Source organism: Lynx canadensis, chromosome D4, assembly GCF_007474595.2.
Source record: "Lynx canadensis isolate LIC74 chromosome D4, mLynCan4.pri.v2, whole genome shotgun sequence".
NCBI lineage: Eukaryota > Metazoa > Chordata > Mammalia > Carnivora > Felidae > Lynx > Lynx canadensis.
Window position 1 is genome coordinate 42086902 of NC_044315.2, and position 25088 is coordinate 42111989.

Consider the following 25088-nt stretch of genomic DNA (forward strand, 5'->3'; position numbering starts at 1 on the left):
AGCCAATAACAGGATGACACAGATGTTGGAACTACATGACAAGCATTTTAAAGAAGACATCATAAAAATGTTTCAACAAACTGTCACAAACAGACTTGAAACAAATGAAAAAATAGAACATCTCAAGAATGCAATGGAAAGCCTCAGCAAAGAAATAGAAGATATAAAAAAAGAACCAAATGGAAATTTTAATAAGAAATAAGTATTTTGTGAAGATTGTGACATCAGTTCCTACCACTCAGTGTCATGTCAAGACTGATTACAACAAACGCCCACCATGAGAGGAAGAAAGGTTTATTTTTTACATAATGGAATACAGAATCTAGAATGAATTCACAAGTATAAACAACTGATTTTTGACAGAGAGGCAAAAGCAATTCAATAGAGGAAGGATGGTCTTTTCAATAAATAATGCTGGAGTAATTAATTGGATATCCCTAGACAAGAAAATGAACCTATATCTGAACCTCACACCTTGTGCAAAAATTAGCTTGCAATGGATCACAGATATAAGTGTATAACATTAAATCATAAAAATTTTACAGGGAAACATAAGGAAAAATCTTCAGAACTTAGGGCTTGCTGAATAATTTTTAGAGATGATATCAAAAGCATGATCCCTAAAAGAAATTATCAATAAGTTAGACGTCATTAAAATTAAGAAATTTTGCTCCATGAAAGGACCTCTTTAGAGGATAAAAAGACATGCTATAGACTGGAAGGAAGTATTACAAACCATATATGTGACAAATGACTCATACTTTGTATATATAAAGATTTTGTTGGGAAACAACAGAATGCTGGCAAGGATGCAGAGAAACTGGATCTCACATATAATAATATAAAGTGGTACCCCACTCTGAGAAACAACTGTCAGTTTCTTTAAAAGAAAAAAAAAAAGGAAAAGAACAAATCATACACATCATACAACCCAACTATTTCTCTCTTGGACACTTATCCCAGAGAAATGAAAATCTGCGTTTACCCCCAAACTCCTGTATATGAATGGTCATAACAACTTTATTTCTAATACCTGAAAAACTGACAACAACCAAAATTTTCTTCCATAGTTGAATGGTAAATTGTGATACATCCATTCCATGTAATACTACTCAGCAAAAAAAAAAAAAAAAAAAAAAAAAAGATGCAAATTATTGATACATACTATATCCTAGGTTTGCTTCTTCAAATTTCTCATCTTGAGTTCCTTGAGTTTCCTTTAACATTTTTCCATATTAAAAAGACACTTTAAGTGTGCTGATTTCAAAGTTCAAATTTTTAAAATTTTTTCTGAAATTTTAGTAAGTAATACTAGAAATGGTTCTTTTTTAATTTAGATCCAGTTAACTTGATATCAGGTCTGGTGACGAATACTGGTAATTTTGTAGTTCTGTCTGGGACATTTTTATAGTGTCATGACTGGCTCTTAAGGCCTAATATAGCAATGAAACATTTAAAAATATATATATCTGATATACTGGTTCTAAAAAAGTTCAAATGAGGCATTTCAAAAACAAACATTTTGAGAATGAAACAAGTTCAAAGGAAAAGTAATTGGTTTAAAGGAAAACCCTATCTTAGATAAAATATTTGGCTCATTGCCAAAGTAACACTGGATAAAATTTATTTTTTTCTACCATTTTTATTATAATTATTTTTTCTGGAATTGGGATCTCTGAAAAAAAAATCCTTTTTTAAAAGAATTTTCTAGATTGGTAATGTACCTGTTTCCCAGCCAATAAATTCTTAGATATGACCACATATTTTAGTAGTATGATTTATAATACTTTAGAAACATGTTCCTATTTAAATTTTTGCTTTGGAGAAGAGTTTTTAAAAATTTTTAATCTGCTGGCATCTCTAATTACAAATCTGAAATTCCTGGGGCAATGATAAGAAAAAAAAATTTTTTTAATTTGTGTTTCAAAATATCAAAACACTATCTTATGTTTCTGGTATAGTAAAGGTAAAAAGCAGACTCAATATAATATGAATAGTATAATGCCATTTTTGTTCATTCTCCAGAATAACCTAGATGAAAATATCCTAAAATTTTGACCATGGTTATTTCCAGGCAATAGGCTTTCTGGTCACTTATTTTCTTTTCCTGCATTTGTGGATATTTTTTTCCCCAGAGAACACATATCATTTTGGATAATGGTATATAGAGCTTTACATATACACATACAATGAAAAATACTAAAAATATATAAAGCATTAGATGGTTTCTAGGAGTCCTAATATTCAATAAATCCTTGTGTAAATGGGCTATAAAACTCTATCCATATCCCAGAATGGAATGCTGACTGTGACAAGTAAATTAATTTTTTTCTTTTACCTTTGACTCCCTTTCCTCATTTCTCCTACCCTCTCCCCTGCCTCCAATCCTTTTTAAAATTGGTGAAATATTTTGGAACAAAAGTCATGTCTTCATTTTAGAATGTCCTGAGGAAAACATACAATTTAAAGGAAAGTTACTTTATTACCATCAGCATTTGTCAGCTTTATTTGTCAGAAGGGATTAATCAGTCTCCATGCAACAGATAACAGTATTTGACAAAAGGACCTAGGTTCCCAGAGAATAAGATATTAAATTATTATTATTTTAATTTTGTTGTTTTTACTGTATTTACTCCTGGATTTTAAAACTGTCCACAGGTTAAATTCCTACTAATTCGGGGTTGATTGTATTTCTATCTTCTGCCTGCTAGTTGATAAGTCAACTTTAATGCACATTTATGTTCATTTATAAGTTCTTGGTATCAATTATAGAATTTGTTTAGATTTTTTTGAGTTTGCATAAATAAATATATATATATATTTTAATAAATATATTTTTAGGTAAAGAAATATTATTTACTATGTTCATTCACTTGAAGTTGTTATTGAGTAATAATGTAATTTTTATTAAAACTTTCAAATTTAGGATTATTTTCATTGCAAGAATGCCAGAAAGCCAACTTTTCAAAAGAAGAATGGTAATATACAAAAGAGTTCTCATACAACAGTTCCTACCAGAGGTAAGAATGTATGTGAAATTAACAATGTCTTTTTAATTTAATGTATTTTTAAAAATATTATGAAAATTCTTTTTGTATAGTTAACAGAGAAAAGTGGAAAAATATAACTTCCCAGAAGTCAAATAGCAATATTATTTTATTACGAGAACGTATTGTATCTTTACAACAACAAAACAGCATACTTCATAATGCCAAAAAAACAGCGGAATTGTCTGTAAAAGAATATAAAGAAATAAATGAAAAACTCCTTCAGCAGCAACAAGTATCTGATCTACGATATCAGACAAGCAGACAGACAATAAAGGTAAAGGAACCTTAAAAATCAATTATAATAGACTATATTATCAAGGTGGATATTTTGTTTTACATGTGTTGTTCCTGTTCATTGTTGTGTTATAACATTTTAAGGACGGGCTTCATTAATGCATTTATCTCACTTAATTTGCCCATGTCTAAACTTAGAATTTATCATTATAAATCAAATTATTAAATAGTAATTGCCTCAGTTCCTCTTTACAAATACTAGTATAAAATGTGAAGAATTTAACATAAATATCTATTTTAATGTGTTCTTATAATTTACCTATGCTTTTTGAATTGAGTTTTCTGCAATAATTTGTAGACGCATTATAACTTACTGCTGGTTATCATAATTTAATCTTAAAGCACATGGAAAGGAAAAGATTGTTCCTTAGGTCTCCGTTCTTAAAGGTATTTGCTTGTATAAAAAATGTTTTGTTGAAAATTTGTCAGAATTCATCAATGTAGAAAGTAATTTTTATGTTTATTTATTTATTTTTTAACATTTATTTATTTTTGAGACAGAGAGAGACAGAGCATGAACGGGGGAGGGTCAGAGAGAGGGAAACACAGAATCTGAAACAGGCTCCAGGCTCTGAGCTGTCAGCACAGAGACCCATGCAGGGCTTGACTCACAGACTGTGAAATCATGACCTGAGCTGAAGTCGGCTGCTTAACCGACTGAGCCACCCAGGCGCCCCTAGAAAGTAATTTTTAAATCACTGTCATACATAATTTTAAATTATGCTTAAATTTTCTACTTCTAATATCTAGTGCTTTGATTCAAGCAATACTTAGTAAATGTTTTAATTATAAAGGATTACTATTATAGTAGCTATACTAATAAGAACTGTCTCTGGCTTCATTCCCAAAGTAGCCTAATAAACCAGATCTGACCCATGTTCCAAACTTTCTACCGAGAGTTACTTTCTACCATCTGGATTTTAAAAATTTATTAAGACTTGTTTTCTGGCCTAACAAATAGTAGATATGGCAGAATATTCCATGTGCACTTGAAAACAATGTGTATTCTGCTGTTGTTGGATTGAGTGTTCTCTATATATCTATTGAGTCTAGTTGGTTAATAATGATGTTCAACTCTTCGATATTCTTGCTGATTTTCTGTCTAGGTCTGTCAGTTATGGAGAGTGAAGTATTTAAATCACCCACTATTAATTTTTTTTGTAATAACTTTAATGACATATAATTCACATACCATAAAATTCTCTTATTTAATTCAATGGTTGTTACAATATAGACAAAATTGTGCAACTATTACCAAAATCAATTTTAGAACATTTTCCTAACTTCATAAAGGTACCCTGTACCTTTTATCCATCATCCTTCTCCCATCTCTGCTAGCTCTCTGCAACTACTAATCTACACTCTGTCTATATAGTTGTATGGGCAGAAAAAATTTTCCTTCTTCCCTTCTAGGTTCTTTGGCTTGTCTAATAATTAAATTGTCATAAAACAGATTAATAGAAGAAAAAAATTTTAATTTCATGTATATGCAAGCCCCATAAAAAAATGAGACCCAAAAGGCAGCTAGATAATTGAAGTTTATATAACATCCTGAGCTAAGGAAAGGGGTGGAGGTGTGGGATACAAAGGGAGGGAGGACTTTCACAGGAAGTCTAGAGGAGATGTTTGGAAAACAAAGGTTGTTCTGTTATGTAGATAAATTTCTTAGGTAAAAAAGTATTTCCGATAATATCTCTCTTCCTGGTAAGACTTGCTTTCCAGTGTAAATTTAGGCAATTGAAAGGAATGGATAAAGAGTTTTTCTTGAATCTGCTGGGTTTTGGTTGCCTTTAGCTCAAAACAATCCTTATGCCAAAGAGACATATCTTGGGATGGCAGAATCTGCTTCGCTTCAAGATTTGCCTATCCAGACATTTCATACAGATGGAATCTTAGAATATGTGGCTTTTGGTGCCTGGCATCTTTCGCTTCTCATAATGTTTTAAACATTCATCCACGTTGTAACATGTATCACTATTAGCATAAACGCTTTGATGATTATTCCTCCATAAAAGAAATTTAAAAACAAGCAAACATTATTGGGAATCAACATCTTCATAGCACTTTGTGCAGAACCTAATCTTCTAAGTAAGGATCCATGTAATAATTCTAAGACACTTGATGGATCAAGGGAGTCACAAATTTTCTGATGAAGTTTTGGGGTGATGGTGGGGTGGTCTGGAGCCAACAAGCAAGAAAGAATTCTTGAAGACATCTTTGATGCAAAAAAGGTGATTTTACTAAAGCATGGGGACAGGACCCATGGGCAGGAAGAACTGCATGGGGTTGTGACGGTAACTCATTATATACCTTCAGGTTGGGAGGGGGTCAGGGATAGGGTAAGTCTCTAAGGAATTTTGGGAGCAAGGTTTCCAGGACCTTCAGGGGCTAGCTGTTGCTAGGAAAATGCCATTTATTACCATTAAATAAAACCTCAGTCATGAGACACTTTAGATGCATATCTGGGGGCCATAAGCTTGGAGTATGATTGCCAGCATATATCTTGGGGGAGTTGAGATAACGGAAGTTGACTTACAAGGTCCTCGAGGTTGGGATAATGTTAAGCTAAGGTTCTCTTTTGTCCCTGGCAAACTGTCATCATCGAGACAGCTGAGCTCCTGGAGGACGGTCACTCTGCCCGGTTCAAGGCCTTGTCAATGGGCTGTAGGCAGTAAGGGAATTTAATTTTTCATTTACCTTAGTTTCCCACATCACCATGGCAAGTACTTAAACCCCTTTCCTTTGTTCTTGGGCAGCCAGGAGTGTCCAAGGAATATCACTCAGATCCCACCTGGGGTGGTGGGGTGGGGAGGAGGTGCTAACTTGTGCTTTACCCCTCAGCCTGCCTCATGCTCCCTCATCATTTTCTAAGCCATATGTTCCTTGGAGATCAAATAAAAGCATATTACATGAAAACTACAAAGCATTTTTTGAGACTTTCTATGTACATTGAGGAACACTTATAATTCCTCTAGGAAATTCTGGAAATTAATCAAAGACTTGTAACAGTCTAGGGAGTGTTCTTCAAGAAAAACAGCTGAATCTAAATAAGAACAGGACACTGTGTGGCATTTTAATTTGCCTTGGTCCCATTCCCTACTATCCTAGCTCAGCAGTATCCTGGGAATAAAGATGGTTCATGTCCCCCATGCAGCCTGGCAACTACCAGAAGAAACGGAATGGAACTAGAGCCCCTGCAAAGCCTGATTCCCAAATAGTTGTCATCATTTGACCTGTCTGATGCCTTCCTGGAAGACCCTAGTTGAAAAGCTGTCTCTGATCCCAGTCATTGTGAGCAGCCTTCTTAGCAGGTTTGGCGGGTATGGGATTGTCCAAACAATTACAGGCAAGTGTTTTAACTTCAGGCTGCCTGAGGTGATAGATTCCAGTTAAGGTCAAACAGTATATTAACCAAATACTTAAAAGGAAAACTGGGAAATGAGATGTCCATAAAAGTTTCAAAAGGCTATGACATCTTCCTGGGAATCTGGAGGACACATACATTCATAGAGCTTTGTGAATACTCAGGTAAGAAATGAGAAAGCCTAAGTACTTGCCTCTGTCTTACATAAGGCTTTGTACAAGAGGATAGTAAATATTAAGGCAGTATTTTTCATAGCAGCATTACTAATAATAAGTAAAAGGTAGAAATAACCTAAATGTCCATTAGTTGTTGAAAGTATAAATTGTGGTATATACATACAATGGAATATTATTAAACCATAAAAAATAATGAGTATTGATATGTGTTACAACATGGGTGCAACTTAAAAACGTATTTAGTGAAAGAAGCAAGTTAGAAAAGACCACATATTTTGTGATTCCATATATATGAAATACCCAGAATAGGTAAATCTATAGAGATAGAAAGTAGATTCATGTTTGCTTTGGGCTGGGGGTAAAGAAGAATATGGTAGCAATTCTTGAAGTATGTGGGTTTCTTCTTAAAGTGATGAAAATGTTCTAAAATTGACTATGATAGTGGTTGAATGTATCTGTGAATATATACTGGAAACCATTGAATTTTACACTTTAAATGGGTGAATAATGTGGTATGTGAATTATATATCAGTAAAACTCTTTTTAATGTTAGTTTTAAATGGGAAAATATACCAACAAATAGTAGTATCTACATGGCTTTTACTGAACAATACATTCATGGTTGATAGAATAATATAATAAAAACCATTCTCCATTCAAATTAATAAAACCTACCAACATAACAATTATTTATGTAATAAATAATGGTAAAGTGTAATAGCTATATAACATTTTAATCATTTTTTTATGTTTATTTATTTATTTTGAGAGACAGAGAGAGCACATGCACAAGCTGGGGAGGAGCAGAGAGAGAGAAGGAGAGAGAATCCTAAGCAGTCTCCAAAGCCTGGCGGAGGGCTCAATCTCATGAACCATGAGATCATGACCTGAGTTGAAATCAAGGGTTAGATGCTTAACTGAGCCACCCAGGCACCCCTAACACTTTTAGATGTATAGAACCTACTGTTAGACAAAGCACTTAACTTCAATTATTATTAAATTCAACAAAGTAAAATATAGTTAAAGTTAATCTTCCTAAAATTAACTTCTAATTAAAACTTGTGTTTTCTTTTTTCTAACATATTCCATTGTGTATTGCAAAAGTAAGCATCAAGGAATAGACTGTTAAAGCTAATAATATTGACAGACTATCTTTTCCAGTTTAAATGCTCAGTTCTTTGACCTAAGAGCCTTACTCATAATTCAGCTGAAACATGTGACAAATGAGTCTCAAGTCTTAAGAATAACAAGGTGTAAATGTTATCCTCTTTTGTTCTAGTAACATTACTTAATTGTATCATAACTGTGGAAACTCCTTGATAGCCACATACGTGTCATCATGTGGATTTAAACAGCATTATTTCATAGAAGCAAACTACCAGAACCATATTATAAAAGAAAATGCAGCTTTACCTGTAAAAACACCTTTTAGAATATCTTTTAAATGTTTTGAAGTAGGTGTTAAATAATTATATGTAAGATACCAGCTGGCAGATATCAAATGTAAATGTTTGTGGTATTTTACATACTAGAAAATTTATTTTATGGTAAGCTTTCCCCTGAAATAATATGTGTTTCAAGAAAGTATAATACTCCATGTCTTTCATTTAAATATGAATAGATGAATTATTTTATTAATTTCCCTTCTGTATTTGTTTAAATAACAACATGGATTTCAAGAGGCTTATTATCACTGTGGATTGCACTGTGTTCTCCCAAAATCCATGTGTTGAATCCCTAACCCCAATGTTATGGTATTTGGGGATGGGGCTTTTGTGAGGTAATTACGTTTAGATGAGGTCATGAGGGAAGGGCCCTCATGGTGGGTTTAGTGCCCTTATAGGAAGAGAAAGAGAGCTCTCACTAGAACCTGACCATGCTGACATTCTGATCTCATACTTCCAGCCTCCAGGACTATAAGATATTAAATGTCTGTTTTTTAAGCTACCCAGTCTATGGGGTTTGGGTTGTTGTTATTATAGCAACCCAAGAATAGTAATGCATATTTTGGTGCTAGCTTTGGGTGCTATTGTAACAAATATCTAAAAATGTGGAAGCAGCTCTGGAACTATGTAATGAGTACATGCTGGAAGCGTTTTGAGGTTCATACTAGAAATATGGACATTAAGGGTATTCCGGAGTGGTTTCAAATGAAAATGAGGAACATGCTTTTGGAAACTGGAGGGGAGGCAATCCTTGGTGTCAGAGAACTTGCCTGAACTGTGTTCTAGTGTTTTGTGGAAGGTTGAATTTGAGAACAATGCAATTGTATGTCCTTTTATTAAAACTTTATTTTAGAGGGAGTAGCTTTAGGTCAGAGCAAAATTGAAAAGAAGGTACTGAGATTTCCCATATACTCCATGCCCCCCCCCACATGCATAGACTCTCTCATTATCAATATACCCACCAGAAAGGTACATTTATTACAATTGTTGAACCTACTTTGATACATCCTAATTACCCTAAGTATACAGTTTGCAGTTCACTCTTGGTATTGTTTGGGTTTGGACAAATGTATAATGATATATCTCTGTTCATATATTCATTTTCACTGCCCTAAAATTCCTCTATGTTTCACCTGTTTATCCTCTGCTGCCCACCCCCAACCTTGCCTCAATCCCTGACAACCACAGGTCTTTTTACTCTCACCATAGCTTTGCCTTTATAGAATGTCGTATAGTTGGAATCATACAATATAAAGGGTTTTCAGATTGGCTTCTTCTTTTAATAATATATACCTAAATATCCTCCCTGTTTTTTTCATGACTTGATAGCTCATTTCTATTTAGCATTGAATAATATTCCATTGTCTGGATGTGCCAGTTTATGTATCCACTCAGCTTCTGAAGGACATCTTGATTGCTTCCATGTTTTGGCAATTATGAATAAAGCCACCATAAACATCCCTATAGAGGTTCTTATGTGCATATAAGCTTCCAGTGACTTTGGGCAAATACCAAGAAGCATGGTTGCTGGATCATATGTTAAGAATATGTTTAGTTTTTGTTGTTTTTGTGTTTTTTTTAAGTTTATTTATTTATTTTGAGAGATAAGGAGAGCACATGCCAGCAGAGGAGGGGCAGAGAGAGAAGGAGAGAGAGAATCCCCAGCTGTCAGCACAGAGCCTGACGTGGGGCTGAACTCACAAATGATGAGATCATGACCTGAGCCGAAACCAAGAGTCAAAAGATTAACTGACTGAGCCACCAGGCCCCCCACATATGTTTGGTTTTGTAAGAAACTGCCAGACTGTCTTCCAAAGTACTTTACCATATTGATTCCCACCAGCAATGAATGAGACCCCCATTGCTTCACATTCTCACCAGCATTTGTTGACAGTGTTGTGGATTTTGGTCATTCTAAAAGTGTGTAGGCGTATTTCATTGTTGTTTTAATTTGCATTTCCCTGATGACATATTATGTGAACCATCTTTTTCTATGCTTATATGCCATCTGTTTGTCTTCTTTGGTAAGGTGTCTGGGTCTCTTGCCCGCTTTTTAATTCAGTTGTTTGTTTTCTTACTGCTGAGTTTTAGGAATTCTTTGTATATTTTGGAAAACAGTCCTTTTTCAGATGTGTCTTTTGTAAATATTTTCTTCCAGTCTGTAGCAGTATGGGCCTTCTCATTCTCTCGACATTTTCTTTTGTAGAACAGAAGTTTTGAATCCTAATGGAGTCTAGCTTATCAGTTATTTTTTTCATGGACTATGCTTTTGGTGTTGTATCCAAAAAGTGATCTCCACACTCAAGATCACTTAGAGGTTCTCCTATTTTATCTTCTACGAATTTTTTTTTAAATGTTTATTTATTTTTGAGACAGAGACAGAGCATGAACGGGGGAGGTTCAGAGAGAGAGGGACACACAGAATCTGAAGCAGGCTCCAGGCTCTGAGCTGTCAGCACAGAGCCCGACGTGGGGCTTGAACTCACAGACCATAAGATCATGACCTGAGCCGAAGTCAGACGCTCAACCGACTGAGCCACCCAGGCACCCCTCTTCTACGAATTTTGTAGCTTTGCATTTTACACCTGTGTCTGTGATCCATTTTGAATTAGTTTTTGTGAGAGTATAAGGTCTGTGTCTAGATTCTTTTTTTTTTCTCCTGTATATATCCAAGTGTTCTAGCACAATTTGTTGGAAAGCCTATCTTATCTCCATTGGATTGCTTTTTTATCAAAGATCAATTGACTCTATTTATGTAGATCTACTTCTGGCTATGTGTTCTATTCCACAGGCCTATTTATCTATTCTTTTACCACCACATGGCTTGATTACTGTACCTTTATAGTAAATCTTGAAATCAGGTAGTGTTAAGTCTTCTGACCTTGTTCTTCTCCTTCAATACTGTATTGACCAATCTGGGTCTTTGCTTTTTCATATAAACTTTAGAATTTACTCATCTCTCCTTTTTTTAATTTTTTAAGTAGCCTCCATGCCCAACATGGAGCCCAACTCATGAACCTGAGATCAAGAGTTGGACGCTTAAGGGGTGCCTGGGTGGCTCAGTCGGTTGGGCGTCTGACTTCGGCTCAGGTCATGATCTCGTGGTCCATGGGTTCGAGCCCCGCATCGGGCTCTGTGCTGACAGCTCAGAGCCTGGACCCTGTTTCAGATTCTGTGTCTCCCTCTTTCTCTGACCCTCCCCTGTTCATGCTCTCTGTCTCAAAAATAAATAAATGTTAAAAAAAAATTTTTTTTTAAATAAAGAGTTGGACACTTAATTGACTGAGCCACTCACTCAAGGACCCCTCTTCATATAAACTTTTGAGTCAGTTTGTCAATATACATGCTGGGATTTTGATGGGGATTGCAATGAATCCAAAGAGCCAATTGGGAAGAACTAACATCTTGACAATACTGTATCTTCCGCTCCGTGACTATGGAACATCTCCATTTATTTCTTCCTTGATTTCTTTTATCAAACTATTTTATATTTTCTCGTACAGACATTATACATATTTCGTTAGATATATATCAAGGTATTTACTTTTTAGGTATGCTAATGTAAATGGTGTTTCACTTTTTTAAATATTTATTTTTTGAGAGAGAGAGAGACTGAGCAGGAACAGGGAAGGACAGGTGTTTCGCTTTTAAATTCCACTTGTTCACTGCCGGTATGTTGGAAAGGGATTGACTTTAATATATTAACCTTTTATCCATCAACTGTGACACATTCACTTATTTGGTTCAAGAGTTTTTTGTTGGTTCTTTTTGATTTTCTGCATCAACAATCATATTGTCTGTGAACAAAGATAGTTTTATTTCTTCCCTCCAATTCTGTATACCATTTACTTCATTTTCTTGTCATACTGACTTAGCTAGGACTTCCAGTATGATGAAAAGCCAGGGTGAGAGGAGATCTCTTGCCTTGTTCCTGATCTTAGTGGGAAAGCTTCAAGTTTCTCACCATTAAGTATGATGTTAGTTATAAGGCTTTTGTAGATATTCTTTATGAGTTGAGGGTCATTCTGTTTACTATTTTTTTATTCCTATTTTACTGTTCCTAATTTATTCCTAATTTACTGAGTTTTTACTATAAATAAATGTTAAATTTGTCAAATGATTTCCTGCAACTAGTGATGTGATCATGTGATTTTTATTTTTTAGCCTGTTGATGTGAAGACCTACATTAATTGATTTTTATGTCTTGACTTGTTATATCAACCCAAAAAGAGGAAATCCTCATATTGTGTATGATCCAGTTAAGACTTAAAGAATTGATGTTAACTCCATTGTCTTTCTACTTTTCTTGATCTTAACTCCATAGTCTTTCTACTTTTCAAAGTTGACTTTTTATACAGTTTTACATTTAATAGTTTTAAAGTTTAACATTTGTGAATTCTGTTGTATCTAACAGCTAATTTGCTCCTCAAAGACAAAAACCATGTATTATACTTCTTTGACAACTCTCACAGAATCTGCATAATTAAGGTCATAGTACATTCTCAATGAAAGAATGAAGTTTGATTTATGACTAGTTTTTTGCCAAGATACTGATATGATAATGCATATTCTTATCAAGATTAAAAATTGTAGGAGTGCCTGGGTGGCTCAGTTGGTTGAGTCCGACTTTGGCTCAGGTCATGATCTCACGGTTCGTGGGTTCGAGCCCCACATCTGTGCTGACTGCTCAGAGCCTGGAGCCTGCTTCAGATTCTGTGTCTCCTTGTCTCTGCCCCTCCCATGCTCATGCTCTGTCTCTCTCTGTTTCAAAAATAAATAAACATTAAAAAAAATTTTAAAGATTAAAAAATTGTTTTCTACTTCAAGTACCTTCCATTTCTCTTTATGTCCTTCTAAATCTAGCATATCACTTAAAGCCTGCTTCATATATCACTTCCTGCATGCAACATTTCCCAGAGACATTCTTCTTTCTTAAGGTTAGCATAAAATACAAGAATAATTCCGTTTTTAATTTATTATGTTGAAGTAGTAATATGACGTATAAGTGAAAGTATCCCACAGACTTTTGTGATTAGGAACTAGAGAATCAGTTTTGAGAATTGGAAGAATAGATAAATAGGTCAAGACTGAATATTCATTTACATTAAGAAAGTGAAGGCATTGGTGACATTAAATGAAAGAACTATAAAGTTTACAAATTAATTAATAAATTATATAGTATCATGAAAGTGTTGGAAGTTATGGTTTTGATAGGAGAGTTAGTCTTATGGTGCTTTCAAGAAGAATGAGGCCTACTGTCTTCTGTTTGTCAAAAATCCTACCAGGCCCACTTCACTTATTTGTGCTACCTTTCTGGTAACTATAAGCATTTAATTTTCTGAATCCTGATTTGCACAATGGCCCTACGTGTTTTCTAAAGGAAAATGATACTCCTTTTTGTCCCTCTAAAATGGTATTTCTGTATATTAATAGCAGTATTAACTAATCCCCAGTGTCTTGTATTGAGGAGGCATGACACTATTTCCAAAAGTTAGAAAAGAGATACTTTATAAAATGTAGACCAGAGAACCGGACTTTCACTCTAGACCATTGTTGCCTAATAGCCTTTAATCTGCCTTTACCGTAACTCCTCAACTACAGTGTCCCAAGTAATCTCAGAGCTCAAGTATCATATGTCAACATACATGACATAAATACACACTGCTGTTTATTTTGTGATTAAACACCATTATCTCCTCTGATGTCTTCATGAATTCTTGATTCCCCTGCCATCTGAGTCAGATACAGGTAAATTTTACAACAGCAGATTTTGTTCTCAGAAACTTTTTTTGGCAACTGTGATCTTAAAGCAGGTTCATTTTTAGTATTTGAATTTTCAAGTTTGCTTCAGCTCTTGTCCAATTTCATTAACCAATTAATCTTAAATTAGTTTAATCAAAACCCAAATAAAAGACTTCTCCAAGTGTCAAAATCTGGAATTAAAAACAACAGCATAACCCTTTCAACAAATATCTTGGGTTTTTAGGTTAATCTAGCATATAAACTTTGAGAATACTAACTACTAAATCTGAAGAGTCTTTAAGTAAACCCTGTAATTCTAAAAGGACCATATTTTGTGGATCTCCATAAAACATTTTAATCTGGGTATACGTATATGATTACTATTGTCTCCTAAATTTACAGTTATCTTTGGTTTGTATTTATTTATATAACTCTTATTTAAAAGACTGAAGGTATTAAATTGTACTGGATTTTTTTTTTTCTATCAGGAATTGTAGAATTTTAAATAGCCTCATTTTCATTTTTGTGGTCTGTATTCACACCTCTAGTAATAATGAAGTAGAAAACTACTCTCTTATTGTATTTCATTGCTAATCTCCAGAGTTTTCTTTTATCTTATCCCAATAGCTTGTGTAGTACACATTCCTTGTAGGGTATTCAGTTTATATATGTCAGATTCTCTAGGGCCATGGCTTTTGCCAGATGAAGCACTTTTGATTTTGAAGCTGATGAAACACAGTGCTATTATTGATCTGTGCATGACATAGCCTGTCTCTCTCCTAGCAGAGTGTAGCAACATTTATCCAGGAATTTGTGAAATGTCACTCGGATCATGTTCGCAAGGTAAACTGTGCAAAAACCAGGATCTGAGCTGAGAATCCATGTGGAATTGGACGTGACTGTCTTATTCCTATGTCTTATCTTCTAGATGAACCAAGTGATATTTGTTAACAGAATGTCTGTGTCTTATATTAGACTTTGTAAGGAACTATTATTATCATCACTCAGAACACTATGTACTGGAAAATCATACTTTTTATACTCTGTTTTTAGATTCACTGTGATCTTACCCAGAAAATAGTAAAATAAGAAAATATGACTTGAAAACATCAGTTAGAAATTTATTTTCTGTTTATAATAAACCAGTGTTATAATATATTACACAGTATTATATTCCTAGTAGTGTTTTTATTCTTTGCATCAATGAAATGTCAGGTAAGTGTCTTATTATAATATCAACGTGCCTAGAAGTGACAAACTACAACATTTTTCTCACTGTGGAATTGTTGTGATATTTATTAAGGCATATATTTTAGAGTTAGGTTTTAAATGCCTAGAATTTTGGTTTGCAGATGGATAGATGTATTTGTTACAATTCCTTTTAGTTTAATGTACCTAACATGGGTAAGGCATTCTAATAATAGGATATTCAACAATGAATTAAACAATACCTTTGGCCCCTATAAGATACTACTAGGAGAGATGGACATGTGTATCACAATACAAAGAAATTATATATAATATATATTATAATATATATATATTATATACTTATATAATATATATATAATTCTCTATATTCTATATAGAAAATATACATAGAGAGAGAATATATATATTCTCTCTGTGTGCTGTATGTACTGTGGATGTGTAATAGATGGAGAAAGACAGTCATTCATCACAGTCATTATTTAGTAAGGCTTTTGAAGGAGGTGGCATTTGGGCTTAGACTTATAGTTTGGTTTGATTTTGAAAGCTGTTGTAAGTAAAACAAAGCCACTGGATGAAGGAAAGCTTGAAAAGGCATCAAGGTGAGAAAGCAGTTTGTTGTGGCTAGTGAATAATCTGGTATAGCTGTGGTTCTCAACTCTAGCTGCATGTTCTCCTCACCTGGGGAGCTTTTAAAAATACTTATGCCCAGATCCTACCCTAGACCAGTTAAATCTGCATATCTGGTAGTGATCCTTGCACCTTGATAGTTTTTTAAAACTCTCAGGTGGTTCTGATGTACAGTTAGGCCGAAGGCTAAACTTTGAGAAAATAGAGATTAAATGGAAGTAAATGAGAGATTGTTTAAATATCATGGCAAAAGACAACAAATATCTGGACAATACCAATAGAAGTAGAAAGAGCCGGGGAAAAAAACACCAAGAGATATCACAGTGGTATAATACAGAGTTTGATGACCAATCATATATGGCAAGTCAAAAAAAAAAAAAAAAGTATTCAAGGTACCTGTCAGGATTCCAATTAAAGTAACTAGAAAGTTGATGATAGACTATATTTGTGGCAATATAATATACTAAATATTGTGGGAGGAAAAAACCTCATATGAAAGCATACCCAGAAAGTTGAATAAAATATAACAAATTTATTTATAAGTGCACACCATTTAAAAATATAGAACATACAAAAGAAAGAAAGGAAAGAAGAAAGCAAGCAAGCAAGAAGAAATGTGAACCCCTAGAGGCTGAAATCAATGACACCTTACCACTGTCACCAAGTGGCAATTTGTCACTGAAGTGAAGATATCAGGTGAGATACAGGATATGTGAGTGTAAAATGCAAAGGAGAGGCCTGGGCTAGAGGTACGAATTTTGGAGTTATTTAGATCAGATTTTAAAATGTGAGGCTGGATGGGATCACCTAGGAAGTGAAGGTGGATAAAAGAGAGAAGAGGTCCCAGGTCAGAGTACAGGGTCCTCCAAGCTTTAGAGCTTGGACAGATGAATTAGGATGAGAAGAGGTGAGGTCAGTTAAGTAGGAATAAAACAAAGAGGAAAGAGTATCTCTTTTTTTTAATTAAATATAATTTATTGTCAAATTGGTTTCCATACAACACCCAGTGCTCATCCCAACAGGTGCCCTCCTCAATGCCCATCACACCCACTTTCCCCTCTTGCCCACCCCATCAACCCTCAGTTTATTCTTAGTTTTTAAGAGTCTCTTATGGTTTGCCTCCTTCCCTCTCTGTTACTCCCCCCCCCCTCCGGTCTTCTGTTAAGTTTCTCAGGATCCACATAAGAGTAAAACATATGCTATCTGTCTTTCTCTGTACGACTTATTTCACTTAGCATAACACTCTCCAGTTCCATCCATGTTGCTACCAAAGGCCATATTTCATTCTTTCTCATTGCCGAGTAGTATTCCATTGTGTATATAAACCACATCTTCTTTATCCATTTGTCAGTTGATGGAAATTTAGGCTCTAGGAAAGACTGTGTAAGAGCCAAGTGATGAAAGTGTTTCAAGGACAAGTGAACAACTCTATGTCAAATGCTGTTGATTAGAATGAGTTCATGAGAGGAACTGAGAAATGGGAAGAGAAGGAGAAGAATTAGAGAACATAGTTAAATGTGCATACATTTTAGAGTTATCTCAAGGAATTTTGCTTTATCTAAAGGGAAACATATATATATATATATATATATATATATATATGAACATTAATAACTTGGGCTCAAAATAATGCAAAAATTACAAATTTTATTACTTTTAAGATAAAGCTGTCATTAAGTGTATATATTATTTGAACAAACAATAAAAAGTCTTGCTCTAAATATTTATCAAAAATGTTCACATAATTTGGCAGAAAAATCAGCTCCCCACAAACTTTAAATATTTGGTGTCATATAAAAAATATTGTCTAACATAAGTAAAATTGGAAATCAGTTTAAAAACTTAACTTTGAAAATTCTGATGCAAACTTATAAAGGCATTTCCAAATAATTAATGGGTCAAAGAAGAAAATAAAATAAAAATGAGAAAATACTTCAAATTGAATGACAAAACTTGGAGGATGCAGGTAAGATAGTACTCAGATGGAAATGTATATCTTTAAATACAGTAAGACTAGAAAAAGTTTAAAAATTAATGAGCTAGCAATGTAACTGGTTATATTCAATTTAAGAATGAGCAATTGGATAATCCCAAAGAAAAAAGTAAGAAGGAAATACTAAGATAAGGACAAAACCTAATATTGTGGAAAGCAAATATGCAATAGATACGATCAAAAAACTAAAAGCTGGGTCATAAATACTAATAAATTGACAGGCAATAGCAAGTGCTGATGAGGATGTAGATGAATTAAAACTTTCATACATTGCTGGTGGGAATGAATAATCCTGCAGTATTTTGGAAAACAGTTTGGCAGTTCCTTGAAAGGCAAAATGTAGACTTACAGTATGACCCAGCAATTCCACTTAGGTATATACCCAAGAGAATTAGAAACAGAAGTCCCCATAAAAGCTGTACATGAGTGTTCATAGCAGCATTATTCATAAGAGCCCAAAAGTAGAAACAACCCAAACACCCATATAACAGATAATCATTCAGGAATTAAAAAAAAATAATGAAGTAGTGATACAAGCTACAACATGAATGAGTCTTGAAAACATGCTCAGTGGAGGAAGTCAGTCACTGAAGATCAAATACAGTAATATTTCATTTATATGAAATATCCAGAAAAGGCAAAGTCTATAGAGACAGAAAGTAGATTAGAGATTGTGTAGGCATGGGAGTGGGAAAGGAATGTCTGTAAGTGGGCATGAGATTTCTTTCTGGTATTATTGAAATGTTCTAAAATTAGTCTGTGGTGATCATTGCACAACTCTTGTAAATATACTAAAAGTCATTTAGTCAAATACTTTAAAAATGGATGAATTTCATCCATGTAAATCATACCTTAATAAAGCTATCAATAAAAAAAGTAATCCCACATTATGAACGGTTTGTGAGATTGCTATTTGAGTTTTATAGGTAAGTTATATTAGGTATACACATTTTCCCAAAGAATAGAAAAAAGAAGCAAATTCCACCTCATTTTATGAAGCTGGTATAACTGTGACACAATAACAAGATAAGATAATATGAGAAAAGAAAATTAAAGTCTCATCTCAGCTGTGAACATAGGTGAATATTCCTAAACTATAATCAATGTATAAAAAACTAATATAAATAAATGAGGATAATTCCAGAAATAAAAAGGTTGTTTCATCATTAAAAATTTATTTATTAAAAAACAAATTAAAAAGAGAAATCTTATTTATATAATTCATTACTACAACAAAGAAAAGGGAAAAGTGTATTAAAGATGCAGAAAATCTAGAGCAACATCAGCAAGATGGCAGAATTGAAAGGAAGCACCAGATTCACCTTCCCAGAGAGGAAACGAGTGAACATTACTCAGACCAATTACTTTTGTGAGAAATCCAGAAACTAGTCAAGAGGTACCTCATCCCTGGTGAATGTGAAGCTAGCTGTATCAAAGTTGCTTGTGGGACTCTCTCAACTTAGTCCCTCACAGCACACTGCTTTGTGTGCTAAGTCCCTCAACTTAGTCCCGCAAAGCACACTGCTTTGTGATCAGATGGAAACTCTTGGTTTCCAGGTTTTTCCTGAGGAGGAAAGGAGTATACTCGACCTTATATCCAACATTCTGGCTTTTCAGTGTGCTGCCTGTGGGACTGGCTTTGTTCCCACCTGTCTCAGAGCACTGCCATCCTCTAGATGCCTAGAGGCTACTGTGAACCAAGAAGAGCTGGGTGGCCTGCTGCTGTTGTAGAGGACCCATGGTATACCAGACAAAAGGTGATTACAGCTTGAAGCAGAGGTTGCCCTCAGGGAAAGACAGAAGACTGGAGCAGGTGTCCACACTCAGGGAGAGTGCCTGAGGGATTTGTTTCTGTCTTGCTTGTCTTAGACCTCAGACATGACCCAGATACTCGAGAAGCCTGGGTAACACAGAGCTAGACAAGAGTTGGGTGGCATGCTACTGCTCCAGAGGGCCTTTGGTACAGCAGACGGGGTGATACAGAGAGAAGGATGTACTGTGTGTACAATGTTCTAGGTCCTTAGGGGCTACCTGAGGGACCAGTTTCTGTCTTGTCAGTTCGGGGCACCAGTGGGACTGGGAATGCTCTAGGTAGATGTCTGGGAGCTGTTGAGAATGAAAAAGAGCTGAGTGGCCTGCTACTGCTTCTTAGAAACCCAGTAGAGCAGACACCAGAGCAAGCAAGGAATAATGAGCTCCTGGAGAACAAACAAGCAAATAAACAGAAATTTCTTCTACCTAGAAATCTACACACACCAGTTCAGAGAAGTCACGTCTACAGAAAAGTTTTGAGAGCCTCCAGAATCTCTAGCTGGGCTGATTATGGTTAAAGCCTTTCCATATGTGAAGCCAGTTTGTAGACTGGAAGAGGTGGATGTTTCTTCCAAGAAACATGGATAGCAACACAAAGTTGCAAGGAACACAAAGAAACAGGGTAAAATGGCCCAACCAGAGGAACAAAATAAACTTCCAGAAACTGGCCTTAAAGAAACAGGTATATGAATGATCTGACAAAGAATTCAAAAACAGTCATAAAGATGTTCAACAAGCACAAGAAAATGATGCATAAACAAAATGAGATTTTTTTTTAGTTTTATTTACTTTCTGAAAGAGAGAGAGAGACAGCAAACGGGAGGGACAGAGAGAAAGGGAGAGAGGGAATTCCAAGCAGGATTTCACTGTCAGTGCAGAGCCCAGTGTGGGGCTCGAACTCGTGAACCATGAGATCGTGACCTGAGCTGAAATCAGGAGTCAGACGTTTAACTGACTGAGCTACCCAGGTGCCCCGAGAATTTCACAATAAATAGAAACTGCTAAAAAGAATTTGGAAATTAAGAATGCAATAACTGAACTGCAAATTCACTAGCAGTGTTGAACATCAGCTTTGATCAAGCAGAAGATAGAATCAGTGAAATTGAAACCAGGTCATCTGAAATTAACTAGGCAGAGAAGTAAGAAGAAAAAAGGATGAAAGAGAGTGAAGAAAGCCTAAGGGATTTATAGAATACATTGAGCAGATCAATATATGTACTATGGGAGTTGCAGAAGAACGGAGAGAGTGAAAGGGACAGAATGTTTATTTAAATAAATAACGGACAAAGAAAAAACTGCCAATCAAGGCTAATACATCTGACAAAGTTGTCCTTCAAAAGTGAAGAAGAAATAAAGGTTTTACTAGATCAACAAAAGCTGAGGGAATTCATCACTGCTAGACGTGCCTTACAAGAAATGCTCAAGGAAGTCCTTCAGGTTGAAATGAAAAGACACTAAACAGCAACATGAGAACATATGAAAGTATAACACTCACTGGTAGAAATAAACATATAGTAAAATACAGAGTACTGTAAAACTGTACTGGTGGTGTAATCGCTTTTAATGCTCACATAGACATTAAAAGACAAAAGTGTAAAAAATGACTCTAAAATATGTTAATGGATAGACAAAAGAGATGTGATTTGTGACATCAATAACATAAAGTGTTTGGGAGGGAGAAGTAAAAGTGCAAAGATTTTGTATGCTTTTGAAGTTAACTTGTTACCGGCTTAAAATCAATTGTTATAAGATGTTTCACAAAAGCCCCATGACCACCACAAAAGAATTACCTATAAAAGATACACACAACAAGAGGAGAAAGAAATCAAAGCATGTCACTATAAAAAATTAAAATACAAGCAAAAGAAAGAGAGAAGAACAGAGACAAAAGAGCTATAAGTTCTTCTCTATCATTAATGACTCTAAATGTAACTGGATTTACATTTACTCCCCAATCAAAAGACAAAGTATAGCCAAGTGGATTTAAGAAAACAAGATCCAACTATGTGCTGTCTGTAAGAGACTCACTTTATTTTTTTAATGTTTATTTATTTTTGAGAGAGAGAGAGAGTGGTGGAGGGGCATAGAGGGAGAGAGAGAATCCCAAGCAGGCTCCATGCTGTCAGCACAGAGCCTGATGCAGGCCTCCATTTAACCACCTCAACATCATGACCTGAGCTGAAATCAAGAGTCAGATGCTTTTTCTTCCACCTCAGGAATAGAATTTACTGATTCATCACTTACATATAACACCCAGAGTTCATCCCAACAAGTGCCCTCCTTAATGCCCATCGCCCATTGAGCCCATGCCCCCACCCAACACCCCTCCAGCAACCCTCAGTTTGTTGTCTGTATTTAAGAGTCTCTTATGGTTTCTCTCCCTCTCTGTTTGTATCTTATTTTTGCTTCCCTTCCCTTATGTTCATTTGCTTTGTATCTTAAGTTCCACATATGAGTGAAATCATGTATTTGTCTTCCTTTGACTGACTTATTTTGCTTAGCATAATACACTGTAGTTCCATCCACATTGTTGCAAATGGCAAGATTTCATTCTTTTTGATCACCTAGTAATATTCCATTATATGCACACACACACACACACACACACACACACACACACACACACACATACACCACATCTTTATCCATTCATCTGTCAGTGGACATTTGGGCTCTTTCAATACTTTGGCTATTGTGGATAGCACTGCTATAAACATTGGGGTGCATGTGTCCCTTCGAAACAGCACTCCTGTATCCTTTGGATAAATACCTAGTAGTGCAATTGCTGGGTCATAGGGTAGGTCTATTTTTAATTTTTCGAGGAACCTCCATACTGTTTTCCAGAGTGGCTGCACCAGTTTGCATTCCCACCAACAGTGCAAGAGGGTTCCCATTTCTCCACATCCTCGCCAGCATCTATAGTCTCCTGATTTGTTCATTTTAGCCACTCTGACTGGCATGACGTGGTATCTCAGTGTGGTTTTGATTTGTATTTCCCTGATGAGGAGCAACATTGAGCATCTTTTCATGTGCCTGTTGGCCATCCGGATGTCTTCTTTAGAGAAGTGTCTATTCATATCTTTTTCCCATTTCTTCACTGGGTTATTTGTATTTTGGGTGTTGAGTTTGATAAGTTCTTTATAGGTTTTGGATACCAACCCTTTATCTGATACGTCATTTGCAAATATCTTCTCCCATTCCATCAGTTGCCTTTTAGTTTTGTTGATTGTTTCCTTCAATGTGCAGAAGGTTTTTATCTTGATGAGGTCCCAATAGTTTATTTTTACTTATGTTTCCCTTGCCTCCAGAAACATATCTAAAAAGAAGTTGCTGCAGCCAAAGTCAAAGAGGTTGTTGCCCTGCTTTCTCCTCTAGGATTTTGATGGCTTCCTGTCTTACATTTAGGCCTTTCATCCATTTTGAATTTATTTTTGTGTATGGTATAAGAAAGTGGTCCAGGTTAATTCTTCCACATGCCACTGTCCAGTTTTCCCAACAACATTTATTTAAGAGACTGTCTTTATTCCATTGGATATTCTTTACTGCTTTGTCAAAGATTAGTTGGCCATATGTTTGTGGATCCATTTCTGGGTTCTGTATTCTGTTCTATTGATCTGTGTGTCTGTTTTTGTGCCATTACCATACTGTCTTGATGATAACAGCTTTGTAATACAGCTTGAAGTCCGGAATTGTGATGCCTCCAGCTTTGGTTTTCTTCGTCAGGATTGTTTTGGCTATTCAGAGTCTTTCCTGGTTCCATACAAATTTTAGGATTGTTTGTTCTAGCTCTGTGAAGAATGCTGGTGTTATTTTGATAGGGATTGCTTTGAATGTGTAGATTGCTTTGGGTAGTAACCACACTTTAACAATATTTGTTCTTCCAGTCCATGAACGTGGAATGTTTTTCCTTTTTTTTCTTTTTTCCTGTGTGTGTGTGTGTGTGTGTGTGTGTGTGTGTGTGTGTGCGTTTTCACTTTCTTTCATAAGCTTTCTATAGTTTTCCGTGTATAGATCTTTCTATACCAATAAACCTCTTTGGTCAGGTTTATTGCTAGGTATTTGTAAATGGGATCAGTTCCTTGATTATTCTTTCTTCTGCTTCATTACTGGTGTATAGAAATCCAACTGATTTCTATACATTGACTTTATATCCTGTGACTTTGCTGAATTCATGTATCAGTTCTAACAGTTTTTTGGTGGGGTCTTTTGGGTTTTCCACTCAAGAGTCAGATGCTTCACTGACTGAGCCACCCATGTGTTCTAGGAGACTCACTGTAGATTTAAGGAGACACATAGGATGAAAGTGAAAGGGGAGAAATGATACTTCATGCAAACTGTAACAAAAGAGAGCAATGGTGGTTATATTAGACAACGTAGACTTTAAACGAAAAACTGTTAGAAGAGACAAAGAAGGACATTAAATAATGATAAAAGGATTGATTTACCAAGAAGATACACCAATTACAAATATTTATGCACCAAATACTAACACTTTTAAATACGTTAAGCAACTTTTGACAGTATTTAAGGGAGAAATAGACAGCAAGACAATGATAGTAGAAGACTTTAATACTCCACTTTAATAATCCAGACAAGATTAATAAGGAAATGCAGGACTTGATGAACATTGTAGACTAACTGGACCTGCCAGACACATACAGAACAGAGTGAGACACAGAATCCGAAGCAGGCTCCAGGCTCTGAGCTGTCAGCACAGAGCCCGATGCGGGGCTCAAACTCACAAACAGCAAGATCATGACCTGAGCCAAAGTCAGACACTTAACCAACTGAGCTACCCAGGCACCAGTGTTCTTCTTAAGTGTACATGGAACATTCTACAGGATAGACCACATGTTAGGCCACAAAATAAGCCTTAAATTCAAGAAAATTGAAACCATACAAAGTATCTTTTCTGACCACAATGGACTGAAACTAGAAATCAATAGCAGAAGGAAAACTGTAAAACCCACAAATATATGAAGTTAAACAACACACTCTTAACCAATGGGTCAAAGAAGAAGTCACAAGGGAAATTAGAAAATACCACAAAACAAATGAAATGAAAACACAACGTATCAAATCTTATGGATGCAGTGAAAGCAGTGCTAAGAGGGAAGTTTAAATACTGCACTGTGTAGTATATACACTTACAGATTGGTTGATTTTTACCACAATGAAAAAACTGAACACACTATTTTGATACAGGTTGATACAGTATTTTGTTCATGATAAAATTCTTTTAGTAAACTACAAACAGCAGAGAACTTTCTTTTATTTTTTTAATTTTGTTTTATTTTATTTTTGAGAGAGAGAGCATGAGCAGGGGAGGAGCAGAGAGACAGGGAGACACAGAATCCAAAGCAGGCTCCAGGC

The 25088-nt window shown here is 35.2% G+C and overlaps 1 protein-coding gene across 1 annotated transcript in view; it reads left to right on the forward strand.

Moving 5' to 3' along the window:
* Nucleotides 1-25088, forward strand: part of CNTLN (centlein) — a 312305-nt gene that overhangs the window by 217461 nt on the left and 69756 nt on the right. The window contains exons 17-18 of the mRNA XM_030293937.2: nucleotides 2927-3020; nucleotides 3101-3324. Of these exons, the coding sequence (XP_030149797.1) occupies nucleotides 2927-3020; nucleotides 3101-3324 (318 nt within the window). The remainder of the gene's footprint in view (nucleotides 1-2926; nucleotides 3021-3100; nucleotides 3325-25088) is intronic.